Below are 26896 nucleotides of genomic sequence, written 5' to 3'. Positions count from 1 at the left end.
AAAAAGTGAGGCTGACAAAACGCTGTATGCCCCAAAGTAATAAAACCCAAACAATGCCTGAAACAAAACACTAATTCATGGAGTATCTGGTCATCTTGCCTTTAGTGTTCATGATAAGTATAAGCAGGCATCAGAAGAATGTAGCTTATATAATATCCTCTGTCACAAAAGATGAAGACAAAGAAACTATACCAAAAAATTTTAATTCTTTCATGTCAAGTCAAAATATGGCTTCATATTTAATGGTTAGAATTGAAAAATAACAATTTCTTCTCTGTCTCTGTTGCTCATTTTCCCTACTATATGCAAATGGCCTCACTTGAGAAGATTGCAGACTGGAAAACTCCTTTTAGCGTCTCCATTTTAAGGAAAGTTTCCAAGCAAGGAATATTCACTCCTTATTCTTCTATGGAATTTAAACCAACTCTCCCATTTCTTTCTTCACCATTCCCTTCTTTAAATGAGGAACCTGACCTAATCTGCCAGCAGGAAAGAAAAGCAGATCTGGCAAGCTGGAGAATTCTGCAGGAATGAGGGAAGGGCAGGAAAAAGAGAGAATTCTGGGAAAAGGAGAGGAAGTGTGCTGATCTTGGCAGTTGAAAAGATTCTTCTCCACTCAGAGAAGCTACCAGAAAGTTTGATTGGGTGGATCTCTGAACCAGCACTCATCCCCTCCTGTGAAAGCTTGACGCAATACCCCAAGACAACTAAGGGATTAGGATTTCAACTGGAAACTTTTCGCTAAAAGAAAGATTTCCTCCAAAAGAAAGATTTCCTCCAAATCTCCTATCATGCAGAACTCGTTATACTTGCCAAGGTAGCTAGAGAGCCAGGGCTTCTTCACTAACTACCCCAGGGAGTCAGATCAACAAAGCCTGATCTGTCAGACTTTTGGGAGAAAGGGTTTCAGTTATTCTGGGGATCCCCTGCTCCCTCCTCCCTTCTGTCTCATTTATATACTCATCTGCCCTATCCCTTACTTTGTTCCCTTAGAATAAAACAGTTTTAATAAGAATAAGTGACTGACGCCAACACATCTAGAGAAAGACTTGGGGGGAGGTGGGGGGGGGGGGCGGAGTGACATTCCTCTCCCCAGGGAGAAAGAAGCTAACTGCATCAAGCCTGCTTAGCCAAGGACTCTGAGGGAATAGAAGTTATGGTCTTGAAAAGCAACCAGAATGGGTTTGTCAGGGAGAGTTGAGAGGGAAGACAATCCATCCTCTCATTCACTATTTGACTCTACTCCATTTTTACTTCATTCTGATCCTGACCTAGCAGGGAGGGAAGACTCCATTCTTTCCCTAACCTCGTATTACAGTTATATTACACTTGTTCACATAACTTCTCCACTCCTACTCTTCTGTTTCTCTTTTTGTTTTAACTTCCCTCATTAGAATATAAGCTCCTTAAAGAAAAGAATTTTATTTTTATTTTAATTTATTTTTATTCTCAGCACATAGGTCAGAATCTGACACATAGTAAGCCCATTAATAAAAATGCTAACTTGACTTCACAAGGGACAATGATGAAAAATATACTGGAACATATGTTTCAGAATTATGAAATGTTTCAGGTTCCAGAGTCATAGAATACTAAGAAATAACCCACTACTAAATGATAAATGCTTTCATTAAGAAGAAAGCTGAAAACTCAATTATCTGAGACAATCCAGAAAGACTAAAGACAGGGAATCCTATCCACCTCCAGAGAAAGAACTATTGGAGTTGTCCTTCATATCAATGTATTCAGTTTTATTTTGGGGTTCTGGTTATATATGAGTTTGCTATTATACCACTGACCAAAATGGAAGTGTGTTTTGCATGACAATAAAAATAAAATGAGATAATTCAATTAAATTTTTTTTAAACAGAGCTGAAAACTGAATGAAGTAATCTTTCAGACTCCAATAAAATTTTATGACTATGGCAAATCTATTCAAAATGACAATTTCTACTACATGTAGCTTAATAATACCTATTACTCAAGTATTTTGATTTAGGTATCTCACAAAAATCATTAATGAACTAATATCACTATTTTCCTATGAATAATTAATTTCTGCCAACTTCTTGAATTTTCCTCTCACTAGTATATGTCATGTTTCTCTCTCATTACAAATATGAATTCTCATTTCATATGAAAGTCATTCCCAAATTTTCTTCATAACACATCAAAATTAACTCCTTCCAAATTTGAACTTTAAAAATTGGGAGGGGTGGGTGGTAATAAAGATCCCAAAAATCTTGGGAATCAATAGGATAAAAAGTAAAGATTCACACAAACATACCTCCTTATAATTTACCTTCTAAATTTTATGACTTTTTAGATATTCTTGGGTATTTGCAACTCTTATGTCTGGCTGGGATATTATGAATGGGAAGAAAGGAAAATCCTTCTTGATAACAAGAAAAAAAGGCATACAGCTTGGTGTATTTCTCCCCTTTTCCATCTAGTATTTAACCAGGCATTTAAGTCAATAAGCACTGATTGAATACCTACTATGGCACTGGGCTAGGGAAAGAAAGTGAATAGTTACTCCCTGACTTTGAAGTTATAGTCTAGTGAAGGAAACAGAAAACTGAAAACATTGTCCAAACAAGTGATATGCCAGAAGAATGGGAAATAAGCAAGAGGGAAAGCACTGACATTAAGAAAGATTGAGAAAGGTTTCCTAGAGAAGGAAAATCAAAGAATCTCAGAATTAGAAGGCACTTCTGAGTGTCTTCAGTGCACCTCAAACTTGATTTAGAATCTACAGTACAACATATAAAAAAAAATCCACAACCAGTCTTCACTGGAAGATATTCACTGGAGAAATATATACTAAAAGGTGGGTAATGAAGAAAAGTCCCATTTATACCAAAGTTTCAATGGAAGCCTTGTTTGTGGTAGCAGACAACTAGATATAATGTGGTATCAAATGACTGGATAATACCTGAATAATTTATATTAATGGATTAGAACATACTGCAATTAAAGAATGATTAATGTGGGAAAATTAAGAGAAATATGCCAATATATGAATAAAATGATAATATATGAAAAAGAGATCAAAGTAAACATTATAAAACAAAAATAACAATGGAAATTCTAAAAACTATTGCCTGGCAATTGAACTCATATTAATACAACAATCTGAATTGCAAAGAAGAGTTGGAAATGTACATTTTTCTTTTCAGTAAAGATGTAGGGGGTGCTATGGGTAATGGTATTAACTGTGAGTTATGTGTTTGGGAGAGAATGCCATAGTAAATCATTATGGAGAGAGAAAAAGAGCTTCTGGTGAAGAGGAACATATTTTTACTTTGATTACTCTTCTGAGGGCAAAAAAAGATGGTGAATTGCCTCCTGAGGCAACCATTCCATTTTGAGAAGTTTTTCCTTAAGGAAATCCTGACTTCTTTGAAAAATAACATTTAATTCTATTAGTTCGGGATCCACATTCAACCAATACAAGTCTAACTTCTACTCCATTAAATAACTCTTCAAATATATAATTTCTCCCCTTCCACCTTCCTATAGTCATGCCTTATTCTTCATGACTCCATGGACCACACTGTCCAAAGAGTTTTCTTGGCAAATATATTGAAGTGGTTTGGTCCATCTTCTTCCAGTGAATTGAAGCAAAGGGAATGAAATAATCAAATATTTACAGTGTATCTACATTTTGACTAATCCTATCTGAGGTCTCTGGAAAGGCCTTAGTAGGGGCAGAAATCACAGTTGGTGAAACATTGGTTGAATCTAGCCTCAGATATTTTCTAGCTGTCTGACCCTGAGAAAGTCATTTAATCTCAATTGCCTAGTCCTTACTGAAATTCTTCATTAGAATTGATATATTGACAAAATCAATCAATCAATAGATAAAATATTTAAAGTCAATTCTAGAACATAAAGTAAGGTATTAAAAAAAGTCTTTGAAATATATTGTAGAAAACGAAGTCAAAGAAATACTATTGATATCAATGATTTGGGACAATTCTGAAGGACTACAGGGTATGCTAGCCACCTCAAGAGAAAGAACTAACAGAGTAAGATGGATATGGATCGAAGCATACTATATTTCATGTCAGTATATTTACATTTTATTTTAGGGTTTGGGTTTTCTATGAGGGTGCTCTTACTACAATGACCAAAACAGAAGTGTGTTTCGCACAATACAAGTATGGTCCAGATAAAACTTTATTTTTGTGGACGTGATACTACTTATGTCAAGTCCTCATCTACAGGCTCTTAATTTGAGGTCCAACAACGTTACAAAAATATATGTTTCTGAATAATTATAACTCGATATAATATAATCAAATATATTCTATTTTATACATTTTATATGCCAAAAAGAGATTAATAGGTTTCGTAAGACTGCCAAAGGGAACTAGGACATAAAGAAGGTCAACTTTTTTTTTAATTAAACCATACTATCTTCTCTAATCCCATAATATTACATGGCTATGGAAAAAAACTCAAATAAAACATTCTTATTGAATGTCTGCTTCAAGGCACTGAGCGAGGAATATCTTCTGGGATATACAAAGAAAAATAACATATCCTGGCATCACGGAATTTACCCTAGTACATATATACCAGATAAATGTTAAATAACTTTAATTTTTTTTTCACATTTGGATCTATTCATTTTTTTAAAACATGAGCAAGAAAATTTCATATCCCTATTTGTAAGACTTGTTCCAAATTTATGTAACTGATTACCTGACCAACTCTCCCAGGATGTTTCAAAGCTAGACCTCCACTAGAAACAGCAGCAGCAACATTTCCTTCTTGATCAACAACCACTGCACCAACTGTGTCCAAAGTTCCTGAGTCATTTTCCTGCACAAAAGACAAATATCAAACAAAATAATAAGTAAGGATGCTTTTAGTTTTTAAGGCTAGACATATATTTTGTAATATACCAACTAAAAAGATTAAAACTAAATGATTAGTAGAATATTTAGCAATTCCCTGAAATCAATACACCTTTACCTTCTGTCTAAGAATTGATACTGAGTATGGAAGAGGAGCAGAAAGGGCTAGGCAGTAGGGGTTGTGATTTTCATCTGAGGCCAGATGTAAGCCAAGGATCTCGCATCTCTGGGCCTCACACTCTAAGCCATCTAGCTGTCCCAATTAACATATATTTTAAGATAAGTGTGAGGGATAGGTCCTGACAAGATGGTAGGCTCCTCTCATGAGCCCATTTAATGGATTAAAAAAGAAAAGTAAATTATTTTAAGTATCATATTCCTAGCTTAAGTTGCTTTTACTCCACATCCACATTGGCAGGGCATGATGAGGTACACATTCTATATTAGTCCTTTAAGAGGCCAAAGGTGAAGTTGCTTTACTTTAATGTGAATGATTGGGGTTGGAAATTGCATTACAAACAGCTGGCTTTCCTGCTTAGATTATAACTCTCTAGTAACTGGCCAGTAGTAAACAAGGAGAGAAACTGATTTGGGTTAAAAAAAGATAGCATGTGTGCTTCCCTTCCTTCTACTTGATTGCTGGAGATAATACCTGTAACACTGGCTAATGAGTACCCTTTCTCACAGGTATGAATAAAAGAGCATAAAAGCAAAAATAAAAGCACATAAAAGCAAAATTCAAAATTCTTTTGAGTAACCGGCCTTTCCTCTCAGATTACAATTAAACATATAACTGAAATGGTTAATTTTCAAAAATACTGAATGAATTATATAACCTTCCCTTCACTTTTTACAAAAATAAAAACTATCAGTGACTTTATTGCTTTTAGGTAAGTTAAAAAGAAACCAAAGAGAAAAATAAAAATCCTTCCCAAAACATCAGAGGGAGAGAGGGCAAAATTTCAAAATCCCATAAAAATCTGACAAGTATTTCCAGAAGTTTGGCAAAACACAAAGAGGTAGTTTAGTTCTTAAAAACGAAGAAACAATTAGAAAATAAAGCTAAAGTAATAAACTTACTTTACTTTCTAAGATACAATGATAAAAATGTAAATCGGCGGAATTTTTCCCTTAGAAACAGTTAATATAAACTTAGTAAAAAACAGCTGCATCCACACTGAAGGACCGAAAGGCATGGAATATGATATTCAGGAGAGTAAGGAAACTAGGTCTACAACCAAGAATCAACTACCCAGAAAAACTGACTATATTCTTACAGGGGAAAGCATGGTCATTCAACAAATGAAGAATTCCAAAAATTTACAAAGGAAAGACCAGACCTGGAAAGAAAATTTAACATCCAAGCACAGAACTCGAGAATCATAAAAATGTAATTTAAAAAAGAAAGAAAAAAGAAAAGCTAAACAAAACAAAAAAAACATTTTTAAGAGACTCAATATGTTAAAATGCAATGTATCCCAAAAAGAAAAGAGGTAATGGGTAACTCTTAAAAACTGTAGTTATCACCTGGGCAGCTAGAAGAATTAAACTTAGAGGGAACAGCAACAAACTGTATAGGATGAAAGGACAAGACATAAATAGGTATATAGATATATGGATGCATAAATACATACAAATGTGTGTGTGTGTGTGTGTGTGTGTGTGTGTGTGTGTGTGTATATATATATATATATATATATACACACATACACACAACTAAAGCTAAAAAAAAGGATAATACTAAAAGAAATGGGAAATGAAACAAATGGGGGTAAATTTATATGTCAAAAATAAGCTCATGGCGGGAGGGGGGAGAACATCAATGCACTGAAAGGGTAAAGAGGTTGGACATAGGAAATACTCGACTCTTACATGCTTTGAAATTGACCCAAAAAGTGAAGAACAATCTAATCCATTAGGGCAGAGAATAGATTTGCACCCTAAAGGAAAGCAGACGGGTAATAAACGGACTGGTGGGGAGTGAAGCAATACAAGGGAGGGAGAAGTTGGGGGGGGGGGGTAATTTTAGAAAGACTACAGGGAAAATAAGGGGAGAATAAGAAGAGAGGGGGTTAGAAAGGGAAGTAAACTGAGGGTGGGGACTAGCGGGATTGATTAAAAACAAATATTGGTGGAGAAGGAATAGTGACAGAAGAAAAGGCAGGATCAGGAGTAGAAATCAAAATGCTGGGAAATACACAGCCAGTAATCATAACTCTGAATGTGAATGGAATGAACTCACCCATAAAACGCAAGCAAATACCAGAGTGGATTAGAATCCAAAGCCCTACCATATGCTGTCTACAAGAAACAAACATGAGGAAGGTAGATACAAATAGGGTGAACGTAAGAGGATGGAGCCAAATCTATTGGGCATCAATTGATAAAAAGAAGTCAGGAGTGGCAATCATGATATCTGACAAAACCAAAGTAAAAATAACTGTAGTTAAAAGATAGGGAAGGTAATTACATCCTGATGAAAGGCAGTATAGACAATGAGGAAATATCAGTACTCAACATGTATGCACGAAATGACATAGCATTCAAATTTCTAAAGGAGAAACTAGTGGAGCTCAAGGATGAAACACATAGAAAAAGTATACTAATGGGAGACCTGAAACTTCCTCTATATGAACTAGATAAATCAAACCAAAAAATTAATGAGAGAGGTAAGAGAATTGAATGAAATCTTAGAAAAATTAGACTCTAGTAGACATGTGGAGAAAAATAAATAAGGACAAAAAGGAATATACATTCTTTTCAGCAGCACATCATACATTCACAAAATTTGACCATGTATTCGGGCATTAAATGAATATGCGATAAGTAAAAATAAAATTTATTTTTAAAAATAAATATATAGAAATATATAGAATATATAGAATTATATATATAAATAAAAATTAAAAATGCAATAAAAGCATTGCAAACAAATGCAAAAGAGAAGAAATAATAAATACAACCTTCTCAGATCACAATGTAATGAAAATAATAATTAGTATGAGTACATGGACAGGAAAATAAAAAATTAATTAGAAATTAAACAATAGGACTCTCCAAAACTGGTTAAACAACAAATCAAAGAGAAAATTAATAACTTAATTGAAGAAAATGAAAATAATAAGACATCTTTTCAAAACTTATGGGATGCAGCCAAAGCAGTACTCAGAGGGAAACTTATATCCTTGAGTATCATATATTAGCAAATTAAGAAGGGCAGAAGTCAATTAATTGGACATGCAAATTAAAAAACTAGAATGCGAACAAATTAAAAAACCTCAGATGAAGACTAAATTAGAGATCCAAAAAATCAAAGTAGAAATTCATAAAATTGAAAGTCAAAGAACTATTGAGTTAATAAAAAAGACTAGAAGCTGGTACTTTAAACAAACAAATAAAATAGACAAAGTATTCGTCAGCCTAATTAAAAAAAGGAAAGACAAAGAACAAATTGACAGTATCCAAGATGAAAAGGGAGACATCACCTAAAATGAACAGGAAATTAAGGCAATCATTAAAAACTACTATGCCCAATTATATAGCAGTCTAGGTGATATGGATGAATACTTACAAAAATATAAATTGACTAGATTAACAGAGGAAGAAATAAATTACCTGAACAATCCCATATCAGAAAAAGAAATTGAATAAGCCATCAAAGAACTCCCTAAGAAGAAATCCCAGGTCCAGATAGGTTCCCAAATGAATTCTATCAAACATTCAAAGAACAACTAATCCCAATATTATACAAACTATTTGACAGAATAAGCCAAGAAGGAGTTCTACCAAATTCCTATTACGACACAAACATGGTACTGATCCCAAAAGGAGGCAGGTCAAAAACAGGAAGAAAATCATAGACCAACCGCCTTAATGAATATAGATGCAAAAATCTCAAATATGATAATAGCAAAAAGTCTCCGGCAAGTGATAACAGGGATTATTCACTATGACCATGTAGTATTCATACCAGGAATGCAATGATGATTCAATATTAGGAAAACTATCCACATAATTGACTATATTAACAAGCAACACAACAAAACTCACATGATTATTTCATTGGATGCAGAGAAAGCCTTTAATAAAAATACAACACTCATTCCTATTGAAAACACTAGAAAATATAGGAATAGAAGCACCTTGCCTAAAAATAATAAACAGCATATATCTAAATCCATCAGCAAACATCATCTGCAATGGGGATGAGCTAGAAGCCATCCCAATAAGATCAGGAGCAAAAAAGGATGCCCATTATCACCTCTATTACACATTGTACTAGAAACACTAGCAGTAGAAATTAGAGAAGAAAAAGAAACTGAAGGTATTAGAATTGGCAATGAGGAGACAAAGCTATCACTCTTTGCAGATGATATAAGGTTTACTTAAAGAATTCTAGAGAATCAACCAAAAAGCTAGTTGAAATAATCAAAAACTTTAGCAAAGTTGCAGGATACAAAATAAACCCGCATAACTCATCAGCATTTCTATAAATCTCCAACCCATTTTAGCAGCATGAATTAGAAAGAGAAATTCCATTTAAAATCACCCTAGACAATATAAAATACTTAGGAATCTATCTACCCAGACAAACACAGGAACTATATGAACACAACTACAAAACACTCACCACACAATTGAAACTAGATCTAAACAATTGGAAAAACATTAATTGCTCATGGGTGGGATGAGCTCCCCCAAATTAATCTACATATTTATTGCCATACCCATTGAACTACGAAAAAAACTTTTTTACTGAATTAGGGAAAAAAACATAACAAAGTTCATTTGGAAGAACAAAAGATCAAGGATATCCAGGAAAATAATGAAAAAAAATGCAAAGGAAAGAGGACTTGTAGTATCAGATCTCAAACTATACTATAAAGCAGTGGTTATCAAAACAATTTGGTACTGGATAAGAGACAGAAAAGAGGATCAGTGGAATACACTTGGGGGTAAATGAGCTCAGCAAGACAGTCTATGATAAACCCAAAGATCCCAGTTATTGTGACCAAAACCCACTTTTTGATAAAAACTGCTGGGAAAATTGGAAGTCAGTATCGGAGAGATTTGGTTTGGATCAGCATCTCACACCCTACACCAAGATAAACTCAAAATGGGTGAATGACCTGAATATAAAGAAGGAAACTATAAGCAAATTAGGCGAACACAGAATAGTATACATGTCAGATCTATCGGAAAGGAAAGACTTTGAAACCAAGCAAGAGCTAGAAAAAACCACAAAATGTAAAATCAATAATTTTGATTACATCAAACTAAACCATTTTTGTACAAAACTAATGCATCCAAAATTAGAAGGGAAGCAACAAATTGGGAAACAATCTTCATTACAAAAACTCTGACAAAGGTCTAATTACTCAAATTTATGAAGAACTAAACCACTTGTAAAAAAATCAAGCCATTCTCCAACTGAAAAATGGGCAAGGGACATGAATAGGCAATTTTCAATTAAAGAAATCAAAGCTATTAAGAAGCACATGAAAAACTGTTCTAAATCTCTTATAATCAGAGAAATGCAAATCAAAACAACTCTGAGGTATCACCTCGATTGACTAACATGACAGCAAAGGAAAGTAATGAATTCTGGAGGGGATGTGGCAAAGTTGGGACATTAATTCAATGCTGGTGGAGTTGTGAATTAATCCAACCATACTGTAGGGCATTTTGGAATTATGCCCAAAGGGTGATAAAAGACTGTCTGCCCTTTGATCCAGCCATAGCACTGCTTGTTTTGTACCCTAAAGAGATAATGAGGAAAAAAACATGCACAAAAATATTCATTGCTGCACTCTTTGGAGTGGCAAAAATTAGAAAATAAGGGGCTGCCCTTCAATTGGGGAATGGCTGAACAAATTGAGGTATATGTTGGTGATGGAATACTATTGTGCTCAAAGGATTAATAAAGTGGAGGAATTCCATGGGGACTGGAACAACCTCTAGGAATTGATGCAGAGTGAGAGGAGGAAACCAGGAAAACATTGTACACAGAGACTGACATACTGTGGATGTAATGGACTTCTACTTCTCCATTAGGGGCAATGCAATGACCCTGAACTTTTGGAGGACTTGGAGGAACCTAAGAGAAAAGCCACTATCCATGTCCAGAGGAAACACTGTGGGAGTAAAAACACTGAAGAAAAACAACTACTTGAATACATGGGTCAAAGGGATATGATTGAGGATGTAGACCCTGAATGAATATCCTAGTATAAACAACAACATGGAAATGGTTTCTGATTAAGGACACAAGTAATACCCAATGAAATTTCACATTGCCTGCAAGAAGAGTAGGTGGAGGGGAGGGAGTGAAATAATGTGATTATTGTAACCAAGGAATAATGTTCTAAATTGACTAAATAAACTCATTCAAATGGGGGAAAAAATTACAGTTTCCTCAGGGAATTCTTTTAATTGCTTGGTTTTTTATTTAATTTTATATGTTACACTGGCATAAGTAAGGGAGCTCTGGGCTTGGAGTAAGGAAGACATGAGTTCAAATACTTCTTTAGACTTACTACCTAGGTTAATACTAAGCAAGTTGTGTAGCCTAAGTTTCCAAAAAAGTAAGATTAAAAAATTTAGATTAGAATTTAGATTAGATTTAGATTAGAAAATTAGAAAATTACCTACCTCCGAGAACCAAGAAACATTGTACACAGTAATACCAATAATGTACAATGATCAATGCTGAATGATGTAGCCATTCTCAGCAATGCAATGATTCAAGACAATTCTGAAGGGCCTATGAAGAAAAAATGCTAACCACCTCCACAGACAGAAGTGATGAGGGTCTGAAAGCAAATTGACTATTTTTCACTTTATTTTCTTTATATGTTATTATTGTTAGGTGGGGAGGGGGCATTAATATGCATCTTCAAGAATATGGAAATATGTTTTGCCTCACAATCTATATCAACTTGATTAGTGTCTAGGAGTGGGTTGGGGGAAGAATAGGGAACTCAAAATTTTAGAATATACTTCATAACATCCTCCAATTAATACATGGTAAAAGGATATGAAGAGTTAGCAAATGAAGAAATTAAAAGTATATATTGATATATGAAAAATGCTATACATTATTACTTATTAAAGAAATACAAACCAAAAGAATTCTTAAATATCTCACACATATCAGACTGGCTAAAATAAAAAAAGTGAAAAATGACAAATACTGGGGAGTCATGAAAAAATGAGGACACATACACTATTGGTAAAACTGGGAACTGATCCAACTATTTTGGAAAGCAATATGGGATTCCATTCAGAGAATTATAGAATTGTTTATATCATTAGATCCAGCAATAAATTGCTTGCTGGCCTTTTGGCCCAGCCTAAACAGAGGGGGTATTTAAGCCCTATTCCCTTCTCTCCCCTTTCTCAATCTCTCTCTCTCTATCTCTCTCTCTCTCTCTAATACCTTTCTTCCTCCTGTTTGTAATTAAAAACTCCATAAAAGGTTGACTGCTGACTTGAGTTTCATTTAGGAATTACATAGCTGAATTCTTTGGCAACCTTAAATTAATATATATCAGTCTTTAAAAGTGATTTCCTTGTCACACTACGTCTCTTTTCCAAGTAAAACAGGGGAAAAGGAAAAGAACCTATATGTTCCAATATATCTGAAACAGTTCTCTTTTTGGTGGCAAAGAACTGTAAAATGGGGGTGGGGATGCCCATCAATTGGGGAATGGCAAAACAAATTATGGTGGATACTTGTGAAGGAATAATAATGCACCATAAGAAATGATTAACAGTTCATTTTTTAAAACCTTAGAAAGAACTACATGGGATAATGAACAGCAAACTGAGTAGAATATTACATATAGCTACAATTTTAATTCTTAAATTCTGTGAATTGACTGCAGAGAATAAAATAAAGAATGAAAACATGACAGACAATATTTAAATATTCATCTGTCTAATGCAATACTATTGAGCCCTGAGAAATTAGAAACAGGAAGAATTCAGAAAAACCTAAAAAGACTCATGTAAATTGATAGCAACATTAAGTAAGTAGAACCAGAACAATATCAAAAATAACATACTATGTGATGATCAAATATAAAGGACAAAATCATTATGAGCAGAGAAGGTCTGTTTCTAAGATAATCCTGAAGGAACTTGTGATGAAATTGCTGTCCACAGCTAGATTTTTGGAGTCTGAGCACAAATCAAACCATGACCATGTTTCGCCTCATGGTATTTCTATTGAATATGTGGCATATGACTTCTATCAATATGGAAATCTGAATCATAAATTAGTATAGATATAATCTATATCAGAAAATTCATCACTGGATGGGAAGCAGAACTTGAATTCTAAAATGTCCAAAAAATTGTTAATATTTCATTCTACAAGTAAATGAAAAATAAAAGTTAATTAACTTTTTAGGATATCTCATTTTTTCCATCAAAACTCTGAGAGTTGTTCATATAATCATGATTTTAAAGTTGAAAAAAACTAAGTCAGAAAGAGGTAAAATGATTTTCCCAAGATCATACAACTAGTTAGTTGCTGAGGGTGGATTTAAGTTCAGTTCTTCCAGAACCCAAGACCACTACTCTTCCTGTTCTCCATATTTATAGAGAAAATGAATCAATCAATGTCAATCTTACTAATGCTTGCTACTTCTTCTGTTTAATACCTAAAAATCTTGATGGCTACATTCCCTGCTCTTACTATGTATTACAAAAACTTCTTACTGTCTTATCAACTACTCTTCAAATTCCCCTTTACTCTAGATCATTCTTCTCCCCATTCTTTTTCCTTCTTCAGTCCTATATTATACAATGTCAGCCCACTGCTAACTAAATATGGATTTCACCATATTTAGAGCACCAACAAATTTATGTGAGTAGCATAAAAATGTAAGTCTTAGAATATATTTCAACCCCCTTTCTACAGGTATAGGAGAATTTTTTTTTTAATTCTTGTTGTTGTTTAATGGATGACAAGGCCAAGAAAACAAATCAACTTGTTTCCTTACTATTAGTAATGATGTTCATATATGCAGCTAGGCTGATCTTTGTAAAGTAGGTCCAATATATTGCTGTGCCATACACATAAAACATTGTAGCAGAACATGATACAGTTTGTTTCTCTAGAATATGTCTTTGAGATTCTAGCATTACTACCATACTACAATAAAGCATAAAGTTTGGTAGAATTCTTTGCCTAACCAAACACATTGGAAAAAACAAGTAGTTAAAAAAAAAGTCAATTATCCAGATTAAGACATTGGACATCAAAAACTTCTGAACCTCATTTATTAAGACGAAAATAGACAATAGCTTGGGCATCAAGTTAAACAGTGAAAGAAGAATGTGCCGGATTGCCTTTGGGAAACTGCCACACTCTTTTAATGACCCCATATTTTGCAATAAGAAAGTTTCATGTTGTGTTGTGTTTTGTTTTGTTTTTAAACCCTTACCTTCCATCTTGGAGTCAATATTGTGTATTGGCTCCAAGGCAGAAGAGTGGTAAGGGCTAGGCAATGGGGATCAAGTGACATGCCCAAGGTCACACAGCTGGGACGTGTCTGAGGCCAGATTTGAACCTAGGACCTCCCGTCTCTAGGCCTGGCTCTCAATCCACTGAACTACCCAGCTGCCTCCTTTAAGTGATTTGCCCAAGGTCTCAGAACAAGAAAGTATCTGAGGCTAGATTTGAAACCAGGACTTCCCATCTCTGGGCTTGGCTCTTAATCCACTGAGCCACACAGCTGCCATCATGGTTTTTAATAACAACATTCAAACCATTTCTACTGAGTGGACAGTGAATAAGTCTCCAAAGATAAAATGAATATAGCACAAAGGACAAAGATGGGTATGACTAGGTGACAATAGACAAAGATTTAAAAATTTCAAAGACTTTCCTTTCCCAAAGATCTGATAACAATGCTATTCTGTGTTCACCTGATTTGCTTATAGTTTCCTTCTTTATGTTCAAGTCATTCACCCATTCTGAGTTTATCGTGGTGTAGGGTGTGAGGTGTTGATCCAAACCTAATCTCTCCCATACTGTCTTCCAATTTTCCCAGCAGTTTTTATCAAAATGTGGGTTTTGGTCCTCAAAACTGGAATCTTTCGGTTTATCATAGACTGTCCTGCTGAAGTCATTTACCCCAAGTCTATTCCACTGATCCTCCTTTCTGTCTCTTAGCCAGTACCAAATTGTTTTGATGGCCACTGCTTTATTGTATAGTTTAAGATCTGGAACTTTAAGGTCTCCTTCCTTTGCATTTTTCTTCCATGATTTCCCTGGATATCCTTGATCCTTTGTTCATCCAAATGAACTTTGTTAAGGTTTTTTCTAATTCGGTAAAAAAGTTTCTTGGTAGTTCAAAGGGTATGGCACTACATAAGTAACTTAATTTGGGTAGGATTGTAATTTTTTTTTTATGTTAGCTTGTTCCATCCATGAGCAATCAATGATTTTCCAATTGTTTAGATATAGTTTTTAATTGTGTGGAGTGTTTTGTAGTTGTATTCGTATAGTTCTTGTGTTTGTCTGGGCAGATAGATTCCTAAGTATTTTATATTGTCTAGGGTGATTTTAAATGGAATTTCTCTTTCTAATTCATGCTGCTGAGATGGGTTGGAGATATATAGAAATGCTGATGACTCATGTGGGTTTATTTTGTATCCTGCAACTTTGCTAAAGTTGTTGATTATTTCAACTAGCTTTTTGGTTGATTCTCTAGAATTCTTTAAGTAGACCATCATATCATCTGCAAAGAATGATACCTTGGTCTCCTCATTTCCAATTCTAATAACTTCAATTTATTTTTCCTTCTCTAATTGCTACTGGCTAGTGTTTCTAGTTCAACCTTAAATAATAAAGGTGATAATGGGCATCCTTGTTTCGCTCCTGATCTTATTGGGAAGGTTTCTAGTTTATCCCTATTGTAGATGTTTGCTGATGGTTTTAGATATATGCTGTTTATTATTTTTAGGAAAGGTCCTCATATTCCTATACATTCTAGTGTTTTCAATAGGAATGAGTGCTTTATTTTGTCAAAGGCTTTTTCTGTATCTATTGATATAATCATGTGATTTTTCTCAGTTTACTTGTTAATATGGTCAATTATGTGGACGGTTTTCCTAATATTGAACCATCCTTGAATTCCTAGTATGAATCCTACCTGATCATAGTGAATAACCCTCGAGATTAGTTACTGGAGTCTTTTTGCTAGTATCCTATTTAAGATTTTTGCAACTATATTCATTAAGGAGATTGGTCTATAGTTTTATTTCTCCATTTTTGACCTGCCTGGCTTTGGAATCAGTACCATGTTTGTGTCATAAAAGAAATTTGGTAGAACTTCTTCTTTGCTTATTCTGTAAAATAATTTGTATAATATTGGGATTAGTTGTTCTTTGAATGTTTGATAGAATTCATTTGTGAATCCATCTGGAACTGGGGGTGTTTTCTTAGGGAGTTCTTTGTTCTACCTCCCACATATCAACATGGCAAAAAATAACAGAAACAAAAAGAAAATTGGTATAAAGGCTGTGGGGGTGGGGATAGGGGTGGGGAGGTGAGGAACAGCTAGATTCACACTAATGTACTGTTCATAGAGCTATGAATTAGTATTCACATTATCTGTGAATTCTGGAAAACGATTTGGAAATTATTTTACCAAATTTCTTAAAATGCCCATAACCTTTCATGCAGCAATGTCATGCCTAGACTCCAAAGAGATTTTTTTTTTAGAGGAAAAGGATCTGTATCTACAGAAGTATAGCAGCTTTTTTCATAATAGTCAAAAATAAACGGGGCAAGTGGTCCACTGTGGAATGCTTAAACACCATTATTGTAATAAAAAGGGATCATTTCAGAATGATTTCTATGAATTGAACAGAACTATTTATAAGAATACAATTTATACAAAAACATCACTATAGAGAAAAACAACTGTGAAAGACATTAGAACGCTAATTAATGTAATGAAAAACCCAAAGAGAAGAGGAATGTATATCTGCTGACAGAGGAGAGAATTAAAATATGCAAAATGATATACATTTTGATATAGCCAACTTTTGGTTTGTTTTGATTTTGTGTGATTTGTCTTGCTGTAACATACATATTTGTTATGAAGGTTTTATAAAAATTATTCAATGAGAAAACAGCTAGGTGGCTCAATGAATTGAGAGCCAAGCCTAGACATGGGAGAACCTCAGTTCAAATCTGACCTCAGAAACTTCCTAGCTGTGTGACCCTAGAAAGGTACTTAACCTTGATTGCTTAGCCCTTTCTGTACTTCTGCCTTAGAAACAATACCCAATATTGATTCTAAGGTAGAAGGCAAGATTTTGTTTTTAATTATCCAAACAGGAAGGAAGTTAACACATAATATATGTAAAAAATTTCTGCATAGTAAAAAAACTAAGTATTTCTGTAATATGAAAACCTGGGTATCAATTATGTACCTTAGAGTCTTTGTGCATTATCATCATTATCATCTATTGATGTACCCTCATGTGGCTTTGAAGTCCAAAGGCTGAGGCGCAGAGTGTCTGGCACACGGGGCCTGGGACGCCAGTTGTTATGGGAGGTGCAGTTGTGGCTTGGTGTCGGCGTTCACGCGCAGCGGCAAGACGTCGACGTCGTTCTTCTTCAGAGGTGGTGGCAGCATGGTTAATGTGGGTTCTCCCTCTGCTTCTGACAGAGGCAGTGAGTTCTAGTTGCTTTGGTGTGATGCCAGCCCACTTCAAGTTTGACTTTAGCTGATCCTTGAATCTTTTCTTTGGTCGGCCTTGTTTCCTGAGTCCAGCTGACAGTTCACCATAGAATACCTGTCTTGGTATTCGCTGTGGGTCCATGAGGATGACGTGTCCAGACCATCGTAGCTGGGTCTTGAGGACCATGACTTCGATGCTGGTGGAGTTGGCTCTGTCAAGGACTTCCTGGTTGGTGATTCGGTCCTGCCATCGGATCCTCATGATTGACCCGAGAGAGCGTTGGTGGAATTGCTCCAGCTGTTTCATGTGCTTCCGGTACAGTGTCCATGTCTCACAACAGTACAGGAGTGAGCTGAGGACCACTCCGTTATGCAAACTCTTTTGTACAAATCCTCAAAAAACACTGTCATTAAGAAGGGGATTTAGTTTTGATCAGAGTATCTGCGGATTTAAGCCAAGTCTTTCCCTTATTTCAAAATGCTTACTATTGTGTTCATCACTAAGCCACTGGACTCAGGGTACTTTTCCTACCTATATCTTTAGACAACTCACTTTACTTCTCCAGATCTCAGGTTCTTCATCTGTAAAATGATGGTGAGATTGGAAACTTTGTTCTCAGAAGCCCAAACCTCTATGATCTTAATAGCTATACTATAGATAATAAGGAGAAATTGTGATGGATTTATTAGAAGGAATGTTTAGCTAAATATTCAAGACTCTCTCATTTTGTTGAGGAAAGTTCTCATTCCACTAGCTCTAAATACAATATATACAAAAAGTAAATTGTCCATTTGTTATCATAATGAAAATTTCCATTACTCTAAGGACATATTCATGATGAGTCTCCCAAATCTTAAATATGCTAGTGCTGTGAAAAAAGTTACTCAACCCATAAAGGACCTCTACAAAAAATTCCTATTCTTATACCTCATTATAATATGTATATGACCTAGCCCCACCTCCTTGAATTAAATTTCCAAGGCTTACTAATTTCCTAGGCTCTGATTATAAGGCAATAATTAATAATATGTTAATAGAGAAAACCAGTAAGTAAAATTCCATTATTGATACACCTTAGGTAGCAGAATCTCACACATTCTATAACAATCAAGAAAATGCAGAATTTTCTATTCCTCAAATGACCCAAGAAGAGTATATCATATCTTGCCTAATTTATATTAAAAGTGGCAGAAATTCACAAAAACACAGAGCGGGAAAGAAAAGTATAAGATGAGATTCGATGCCTTTGCTCATAAGTTACAATGATATGCATAGGATTATTCAATCAGATTCAAATGAATTCAAATCAAATGCAATTTAATATCAAACATTAATAACATTTATTAAGCACATAATATGTAAGAGGCATTATAAAATTCAGGCTTTTGCAGATTGGAGATGGCATAACACAAATGCAAATCATTCTTAAAATGAGCTGGAAATCACTTTTAAATTATTATGATTATTAAAGATTCATTGCTTTTCTCCCATGAAAAACAAATATGTAATAATCCATGAGAGTACTTTTTTTTATTTCATCTACAAAATTCTTGTTTTTATTTTCTCTAGATTAACATGGCCACTTCTAGGAATTTCTTGAATCCTCTATTTAGAATGTTGTGTTGAGTTTTTCTAGACATATCTATGTGATATTTTCCAATAACCACTTTCTACAAATGCTTTAAAAGAATCAATTTCATATTCTTAATATATTTCATACATATGATTCATTAAGTTATTTAGTTACTTGATACCCTATCATCCAACATACAAATAGCCACAATAGGTGTTAAACCAAGTGTTTTTGAAATTGAAAACACCACTAAAAAATTCAGATTTCAAAAATTATCTGACCTCTGATCACAGAACAGCTTAACAAACAAAATCATGAAAGTTTTTTGGATTTTTCTCCCACAAAAACTTGAATTTTTCAATGAACTAGTTATAGGTACTTAATTAATAATGTTTATTGAATACCTATAATGTGTGATGAAATTAAGAGAAAAATCAGGTATAATTCTTGTTTTCTTAGAGGTCAGGGTAGGATAGCAGTTTATATATACTCACATCATTATTTCAAGGATTTGTTACTTAATTAGAACAACTTCTCTTTCTATTAAGTCAGAATGTAAAAACTCAGGAAAAAAAGCTGAGTGCATACCTATGATCATTTGATCATTAACTGGTAGTCAACCAAGTAGTGAGGAGCCCCTCAGAAGTTAGCTACACTGGTACAAAGACAAAAGACAGGCAAAAGAGAATATAAATTCCTTCCAGACAGCAGCTAGCAAAATGACTCACTTAATCAGTGACAGGAAGTAAATGTTTGCTAAACTGAACAGAAGTAGACAAATATACAATCCAATAGTTGAACCCATAATCCTAGATTTTCTTTTAATCCTTCCATTCCATCTTATAATCAATACTGTGTATTGTTTTGAGGCAAAAGAACTGAAAGGCCTAGGCAACAAGGGATAAGTGATTTGCCCACTGTGACACAACATGGGAATGTCTGAGGCCAAATCTGAATCAAGCACCTCCTGTCTCAAAGCCTGGCTCTGAGTCGACTGAGCCACCTAAAGAACCTCCTTTTCCAAGGATTTACAGTTCAAAAGGATCTGTCTGACTTTGTACTTTGCTGTCATGAACTTCATGGGTACACTGTCCACTTCATGATGTGATATGCATAAGCATTTTATTTAAATAACAGACATGAACAAATAATGATACAAGGTAATATTTGAAAAGTACAAATTACGGATTCATGAAATAAGTTGTAGTATTTTGGGAAAAAAGAACTCAAGTTAGAAGTATTCAAACAAAATGTAACAAAGAAAATGGGATTTGAGTTCAGCTAAAGCATGTAAAAATGCATAAAATGGGAAACAAGAGGGCAATATACCTAAAGAATGAGTAGAACGAGCATGATTATACAAGAGGCAAAAGTACAAGGCACATTCAGGGAATAAGTTTAAATTAAACATAGTGTTCAATGTAAAACAATGTTGGAAAATAAGAATAAAAAGCTAAGATAAAGAGGTGGAGTAGAGGGATTTGAAGGCTGGACTTCATTGTGCAGGCAATGGGGAATCACTAAAGATTTTCTAGCAAAAAAAGTGAACATGATCAAAATACTATTTTAGAAAGATTCATCTGACATTGGTATGGGAAATGAGCTAGTTCAGGGGTGAGTAAAGATGGAAGCAAAGAAGTTATTTCAAAAGTCTAGTCATAGGATGTTAAAAGCTTCTATATCTCTCTTGGTATTAGAATCTATCATTAGGCTTAAACTTCTATACAAATCTGTATCTCCTCCTCCCCAAAAAATAATCTCCATCATTAATCATGCAGAGATTCCAATGATAGCTCTTCAAGTTCCTTTTTTTTCTTGTTTTTTAATTAATAGAATTTATTTATAGGTCTCAGCCCTTTCCTCCACTCCCTACATCATAGAAGACATCATCTAGGAGATAGATACTAATTAAGTCTTTCAGGTTTTCACCTTTCAGTTCACAACCTGGAATTAACATTGCCAATTTATTCTTCCAGTATTAACTCTGTAGCTGTGTATAATGTTATCTAGGATTCATTATCCTATGTAGTTTGTTCAAGCTTTTTTAAAAATTAGGTTGCAAATTGTTTCTTATGGAGCAGTAGTATTCTATCACAATCATATGACACAATTTGTTTAACCAACTCCAACTGATGGGCATCCGCACAATTTCCAGTTCTTTGCTACCACAAAAAGAGCTCTTATATTTTAAAACATATGGGTTCTTTTCCCTTTTTCTCCGATCTCCTCTTATTCTCAACTTAAAAATAAGGAAAATAATAGCATTATTTGTAAAGTACCTGATACACAGGAGGATCTTAATTATGTTCCTGTTCCCATCCCCCTTATCCTCTCTGACAAAGTTGCCAGGAATAATTGAGATACTATATGAACAATAAAGTGCTTTGCATATGGTATATCATCATGCTTATTAACTTTTTTATTTAAAAGCCCATAAAAAATCTGCAATGGATGCCCACCACCAGTTGAATAAAGTCTAAATCCCTTAAGACAATTCATAATCTGCCTCCAATATATCTCTTTAGGTCTTATCTAACATTATTTGATTTGACAAATTCTGTGTATCAGAAACATTCGTCATTTCCATCCTTTGCCAACTTCATGTGTGTATCTTTTCCTATATGTGTACTATACCTTCCCTTCATGGCATAGTAGATAAGACAATCAGATCCAGGAAGTTAAGCAACAAGCATTTATTAAATGCCAGGCACTTTGCTAAATACTCAGGATATATAGAAGAGCACCATACCTCCCTTCCTTCATAGAAGAGATAACACATAAACAACTATATACAAACAAGATATATATGGAATAAACTGGAGATAATGTCAGAAAGAAGGCACTAGCATTACAGAAGCTAGAGGAAGACTTTATATAGATGATGAGAAAGAATACATGGAAATCAGAAAGCAGAGCAGATAATAAAGAAAATGTCAGGTTTGAAGGACAGCCATTGAAAAAGTAGAGTCAGGGGATGGCGTGGCTTATTTTAAAAAAAGTTAGGAGGCTGGTGTCACTGGATCACAGAGTACATGAAGAGGAATAAAATGTAAGACCAGAAAGACAAGAAGAGTTAAGGTTACAAAAGTCTTTAAAAGGCAAGTAATATTTTATATTTAAACTCAAAAGGTAATAGGAAGCTATGTAGTGTAAATTAAAGTCATATCTTCATATTGGGTAGAACATTTTGATTCCTAAATGGAGAACAAATTAAAGTAAGTTAAGACTTAAAGCAGTGAGATCAAACAGAAAGCCAAAGCCAAGGCCAGTCACATAGAAATATGGGCCTTTAATAATGTGGCAGCAGAGTCAAAGAACAGAAGGAGAATAAAAGGTAGAATTAACAAGATATATTATTGAATTGGATATAGGGAAGGGATGAAAAGTAAGTTGAAACCTTGAAGATGTTAGCTCATTCGATAATAATAAGGAAATTGGTAAGACAAGAAGTTTGGAAAGGGAAAATAAGTTTTTGTTCTCACATATTGAATTCAAGGTTTCTATGGGACATATACTTTCAGATGTCCAAAACACAACTACAGACGTGAAACTATATAGTTCAAGAAGGAAGCTAGAGCCTTAATTCTCAAGGCCAGCCACCAATGTATTACTCCTCCATGAGGATTTCTCCCTCTTTCCATGGAGGACTCACAATATTTTGCTTATGCTAATCTATGTACATAAAATCAATATGGTATTATTGTCATCTATTTGACTTATCACTTCTGATACACAGGAAACTCTATAGGAACACTGAATTTCAGTTATCTTTTTATCTTTCAGGGGATAACACAGTATTTTGTATGCAGTAGCTATCATTAATCTCACTAATTAAATTGAAGGAAAGTAATAGAAGTGTAATATGAAGGCAAGGTTATAGCTATAAGAAGGAATACAGGGGGCAACTAGGTACCTCAGTGGATTGAGAGCCAGACCTAGAGACAGGAGGTCCTAGGTTCAAATCTGACCTCAAGACACTTCCCAGCTGTGTGACCCTGGGCAAGTCACTTAACCCCCATTGCCTAGCTCTTATCACTCTTCTGCCTTAGAACCAATAAAAAGTATTGATTCCAAGATGGAAGGTAAGGGTTCTTTAAAAAAAAAAAAGAAATACAGAGAGGAGGGGAAAGGAATTAGCATTTATAAAGCAACTATGTACAAAGCATTGTGCTTTTTTTACATATATTATCTAATTTGATTCTAACAACTCTATGATGAAGATGGTTTTACACTTTTAGAGTTCATGATCTGGATTTGAACTCAGGTCTTCCTGACACTAGTCAGGGGTCTAGAGTTTGATCCAGTGTGCCACGAGCTATATCACCACCTCATATAAGAGACAGGGGGTAAGGGAGAAGAATCAATAATTAACATAATGTCTCAAAATTGATTTTTTTAAAATGGTTCCACTTGGAGAAATAAGGAACTAAGGAGAAACCAGTTTAAGGGGAAAAGGATGATTTCTGTTTAGATAAGGTTAGGGTGAAGAGGAAATTAAATGGATATGTTTTAAAAAATAGTCAAAAAGACAAAACTAACAGTTAGGAGACAAGGCTGGATATATACATTGGGACTCTTCCAATTGTTGACAAATGTTAACAGTTGATTTGATGGAAAGTAAGAGTATATAAAATGCAAAATAACAAAAATCCTAATTCAGCCCAGAGTTTGCAGAACCAACAGGAAAATAAGACAAATGTGGTTAACTTTACCATTTCTACTGAAAACAAAAATATATTTAACTATTCTTGGGAATACAGAGACATCTTATAACTATTGTGATATTAAAAAAAAGGATTTCAATGACAAACCTAAAATTTCTTTTATATTTATATGTATATAAATCACAGTGTTACTAAGAAGTCATAAGAAGTTTCCCTTTTTGACACTTTTGAAGCCTAGGAATTAGAGCTTCTAGAACGGAAAATTTTCTGAAAGGTTGTAGTCTAAGACAGTTTTTGCTAACTAAAAGAGATGTCTAAGAAACCAGATTCGCCATTTTCAGATATAAAGCAATACTCAAAATTGAAAGTGGCTGTGTTCATGATAAAACAGGATTCTATTTAAGCAAGGAATATGCTTATAAAAATGAAAAAATAAACAGTGATTTCTCATCACAAGCCAAACAGAACAAGAGAGATCTGAGGGAATGGTTACGTGGGCTCATGGAAGTACATGGTTCAAACCAAGTACAAAAGCAATCATCATGCCAAGTTCATTATAGAAAGGATCAGACTGATGTTCTATCCCTAAGAATCTAGAATGTGAAAACTAAATAAAATTATGTCTTTACTTTTTAAAATAGTATAATTTTGATGCTAATGGAGCAAAGGCTTAAAAATAAAAAATATTCAGACATGGTGCTTGGTTATATTTAATATTAAATTTTAATTTGGAAAACAACTTCCTTCTTGATTAGTTATTACCATGACATTTAAAAAGGTGGAGGTCTCATTATATTGAGGAGAGATAATTACAAAGAGAACCAAGAAAAACTTAGAGTTACTATTACTAGTGTTTTAAAATAGTATGAAACTCTGAATTTAAAACAGAACACCTATACTTATCTCCCCTCAACTATAAGAAAGAAGACTTCTGCTATATATTTAAGACATATTTAGTATCCAAACTAAGTAAAAATTTTTTGAATCCTTTCTTCTCAAAACATAAAATTCTCTAAAATATGTTTAAGTAACAGAGACATCACAAACATTACTCAAACTTGCTAGTTTATACTGTTAAGTAATGTGAGCTATCTATAGTCCTCTAATAACAAGATTGAATTCTTGTCTCAGTTTCTTGAGTGAACAATGCTTGCAAGGTTGTAGGCGAAAGCATTCTTTATACATTCAAAAGTTACATATCATTCTATCACAAAAGTGCACTATTTTATAGTATCAGGATTTCCTAATATCTATAAATTATGATAAATTGCCAAAGTGTTAGAATTTTTTTAGAAAATGAGGGGGAATGGCTGAACAAATAGTGGTATATGATGGTGATGGAATATTATTGAGCTGTAAGGAATGACCAACAAGATGCTTTCAGAAAGAGCTGGAAAGACCTTCATAAACTGATATAGAGTGAAATTAAAAAAAAAAAACAGGAAAAGCATTATGCACAGAAAGTGAAAAACTGTGGAACAATCAAATGTAATACATTACTACTAATAGCAAAGCGATGATCAAAATTAGTCCTGTGGAAGGAAAAAGAATGCTAGCCACATCTAGAAAAAGAACTATGGGAGTATCACTTAGTTATATGAATATATGATTTGGGGTATTTAAAAGATTACTCTATTACAAATATGAATAATATGGAAATGGGTTTTGAGTAATGAGACATGTAAAAAAAATGGAATTTCTTGTCAGCTCCAGGAAGGAGGGAGGAAACCTGAATCATGTAAAAATGGAAAAACAATCTAAAAATAAATAAGCTAATTAATATGGAAAAAAAATGTTTTAGACATCTCCTTGTAATGTCTTTAGTCCTCTTTGAAAACAAAGACTGAGAGGGAAGGTAGGCGGCTCAAAGGATTGAGAACCAAGCCCAGAGATGGGGAATCCTGGGTTCAAATCTGAACTCAGATATTTCCCAGCTATGTGACCCTGGGCAAATCACTTAATCCCTATTACCTAGCACTTACCTTATTATGCCTTAGAATATAATAAAAAAAAAAAAGTGGGAGGATTTCTATGTGAACTGGAAAGACCTCCAAGAATTGGGACAGAGAGAAAGGGGCAGAACCAGGAGAACATTGTACATAAAGACTGATACACTGTGGCACAATCAAATGTAATGGACTTTTCTGCTAATAGGAGAGCAATGATTCAGGACAATCCAGGGGAACTTATGAGAAAAAATTATATCCACATCCAGAGGAAGAACTATGGGAGCAGAAATGCAGAAGAAAAACATATAAGCAATCACATGATTTAATAGGGATAGGATTTGGGTTTTGATATTAAAAGATCACTCTATTACAAATATGAATATGAAAATGGGTTTTGAACAATAATGCATGTATAACCCAGTGGAATTGCTTGTCAGCTCCAGGACATGGAGGCAGAAGGGGTAGGAAAGGTCATGAATCATATACCCATGGAAAATATTCTAAATAAATAAACTAATAACAAAAAAGTTAAAATTTTGGAACACCTTAATTAACAATGTCAGATGTATTTATGAGCTAAAATTTGTAAAGATAACACAAAGCTATCGAGGCATAGAAATTAGTCATCTCTATGCATGAAAAAAGTACTTTTGAGACAAATATATGTACTTATATTCTAAATGAAAGTAAAGTACATAAAATAAATTAAAATGCTAAAAAATGCAAGTAATAATAATAATAATAGTTTAACCCTGAAGCTAGTATTTTCAGATATTCTCAGAGAACAAAACACTTAAAATGAAAGAAAGACTGTCTTCCTTGATTGATTGTTTACTGCTCATTAGTTATCTCCCCAAGGAAGACCACAAAAACTGAGTCAAATTGTTATTCAATTTCTAAAATATACTAATTATTCTTTTGCATGCATATACTCACAGACACAAGAACAAATGGAAAAAATCTTAAAGGAACACATTGGTATTTTTGTGTATGTGTTCTTTGATCTTAACCTACCTCTCACCCAAAAAGTACAGTGATTTAGTATGATACAGTTAAGTGTATACATAATAATTTCAAGATGGAGGATAAAAGGAAAAATTTGTTACCCACAATATAGTTCAAAAGAACTGAATATATTTA

At 34.0% G+C, this 26896-nt stretch overlaps 1 protein-coding gene across 19 annotated transcripts in view; it reads right to left on the bottom strand.

The window, feature by feature from the left end:
* Positions 1 to 26896, bottom strand: part of TASP1 (taspase 1) — a 255250-nt gene that overhangs the window by 117044 nt on the left and 111310 nt on the right. For all 19 annotated transcript variants that reach the window (XR_008915611.1, XR_008915612.1, XM_016427708.2 and 16 more), the window contains one exon: positions 4711 to 4830. Coding sequence is in view for 17 of the 19 variants with exons in the window: in XM_016427708.2 (XP_016283194.1) it covers positions 4711 to 4830 (120 nt within the window). In the remaining 2 variants the exon portion in view is untranslated. The remainder of the gene's footprint in view (positions 1 to 4710; positions 4831 to 26896) is intronic.

This window comes from Monodelphis domestica, chromosome 1, assembly GCF_027887165.1.
Source record: "Monodelphis domestica isolate mMonDom1 chromosome 1, mMonDom1.pri, whole genome shotgun sequence".
Lineage (NCBI taxonomy): Eukaryota > Metazoa > Chordata > Mammalia > Didelphimorphia > Didelphidae > Monodelphis > Monodelphis domestica.
Note: the sequence above shows the minus strand (reverse complement) of the source record. Positions and strands in the feature narration are given on the sequence as shown.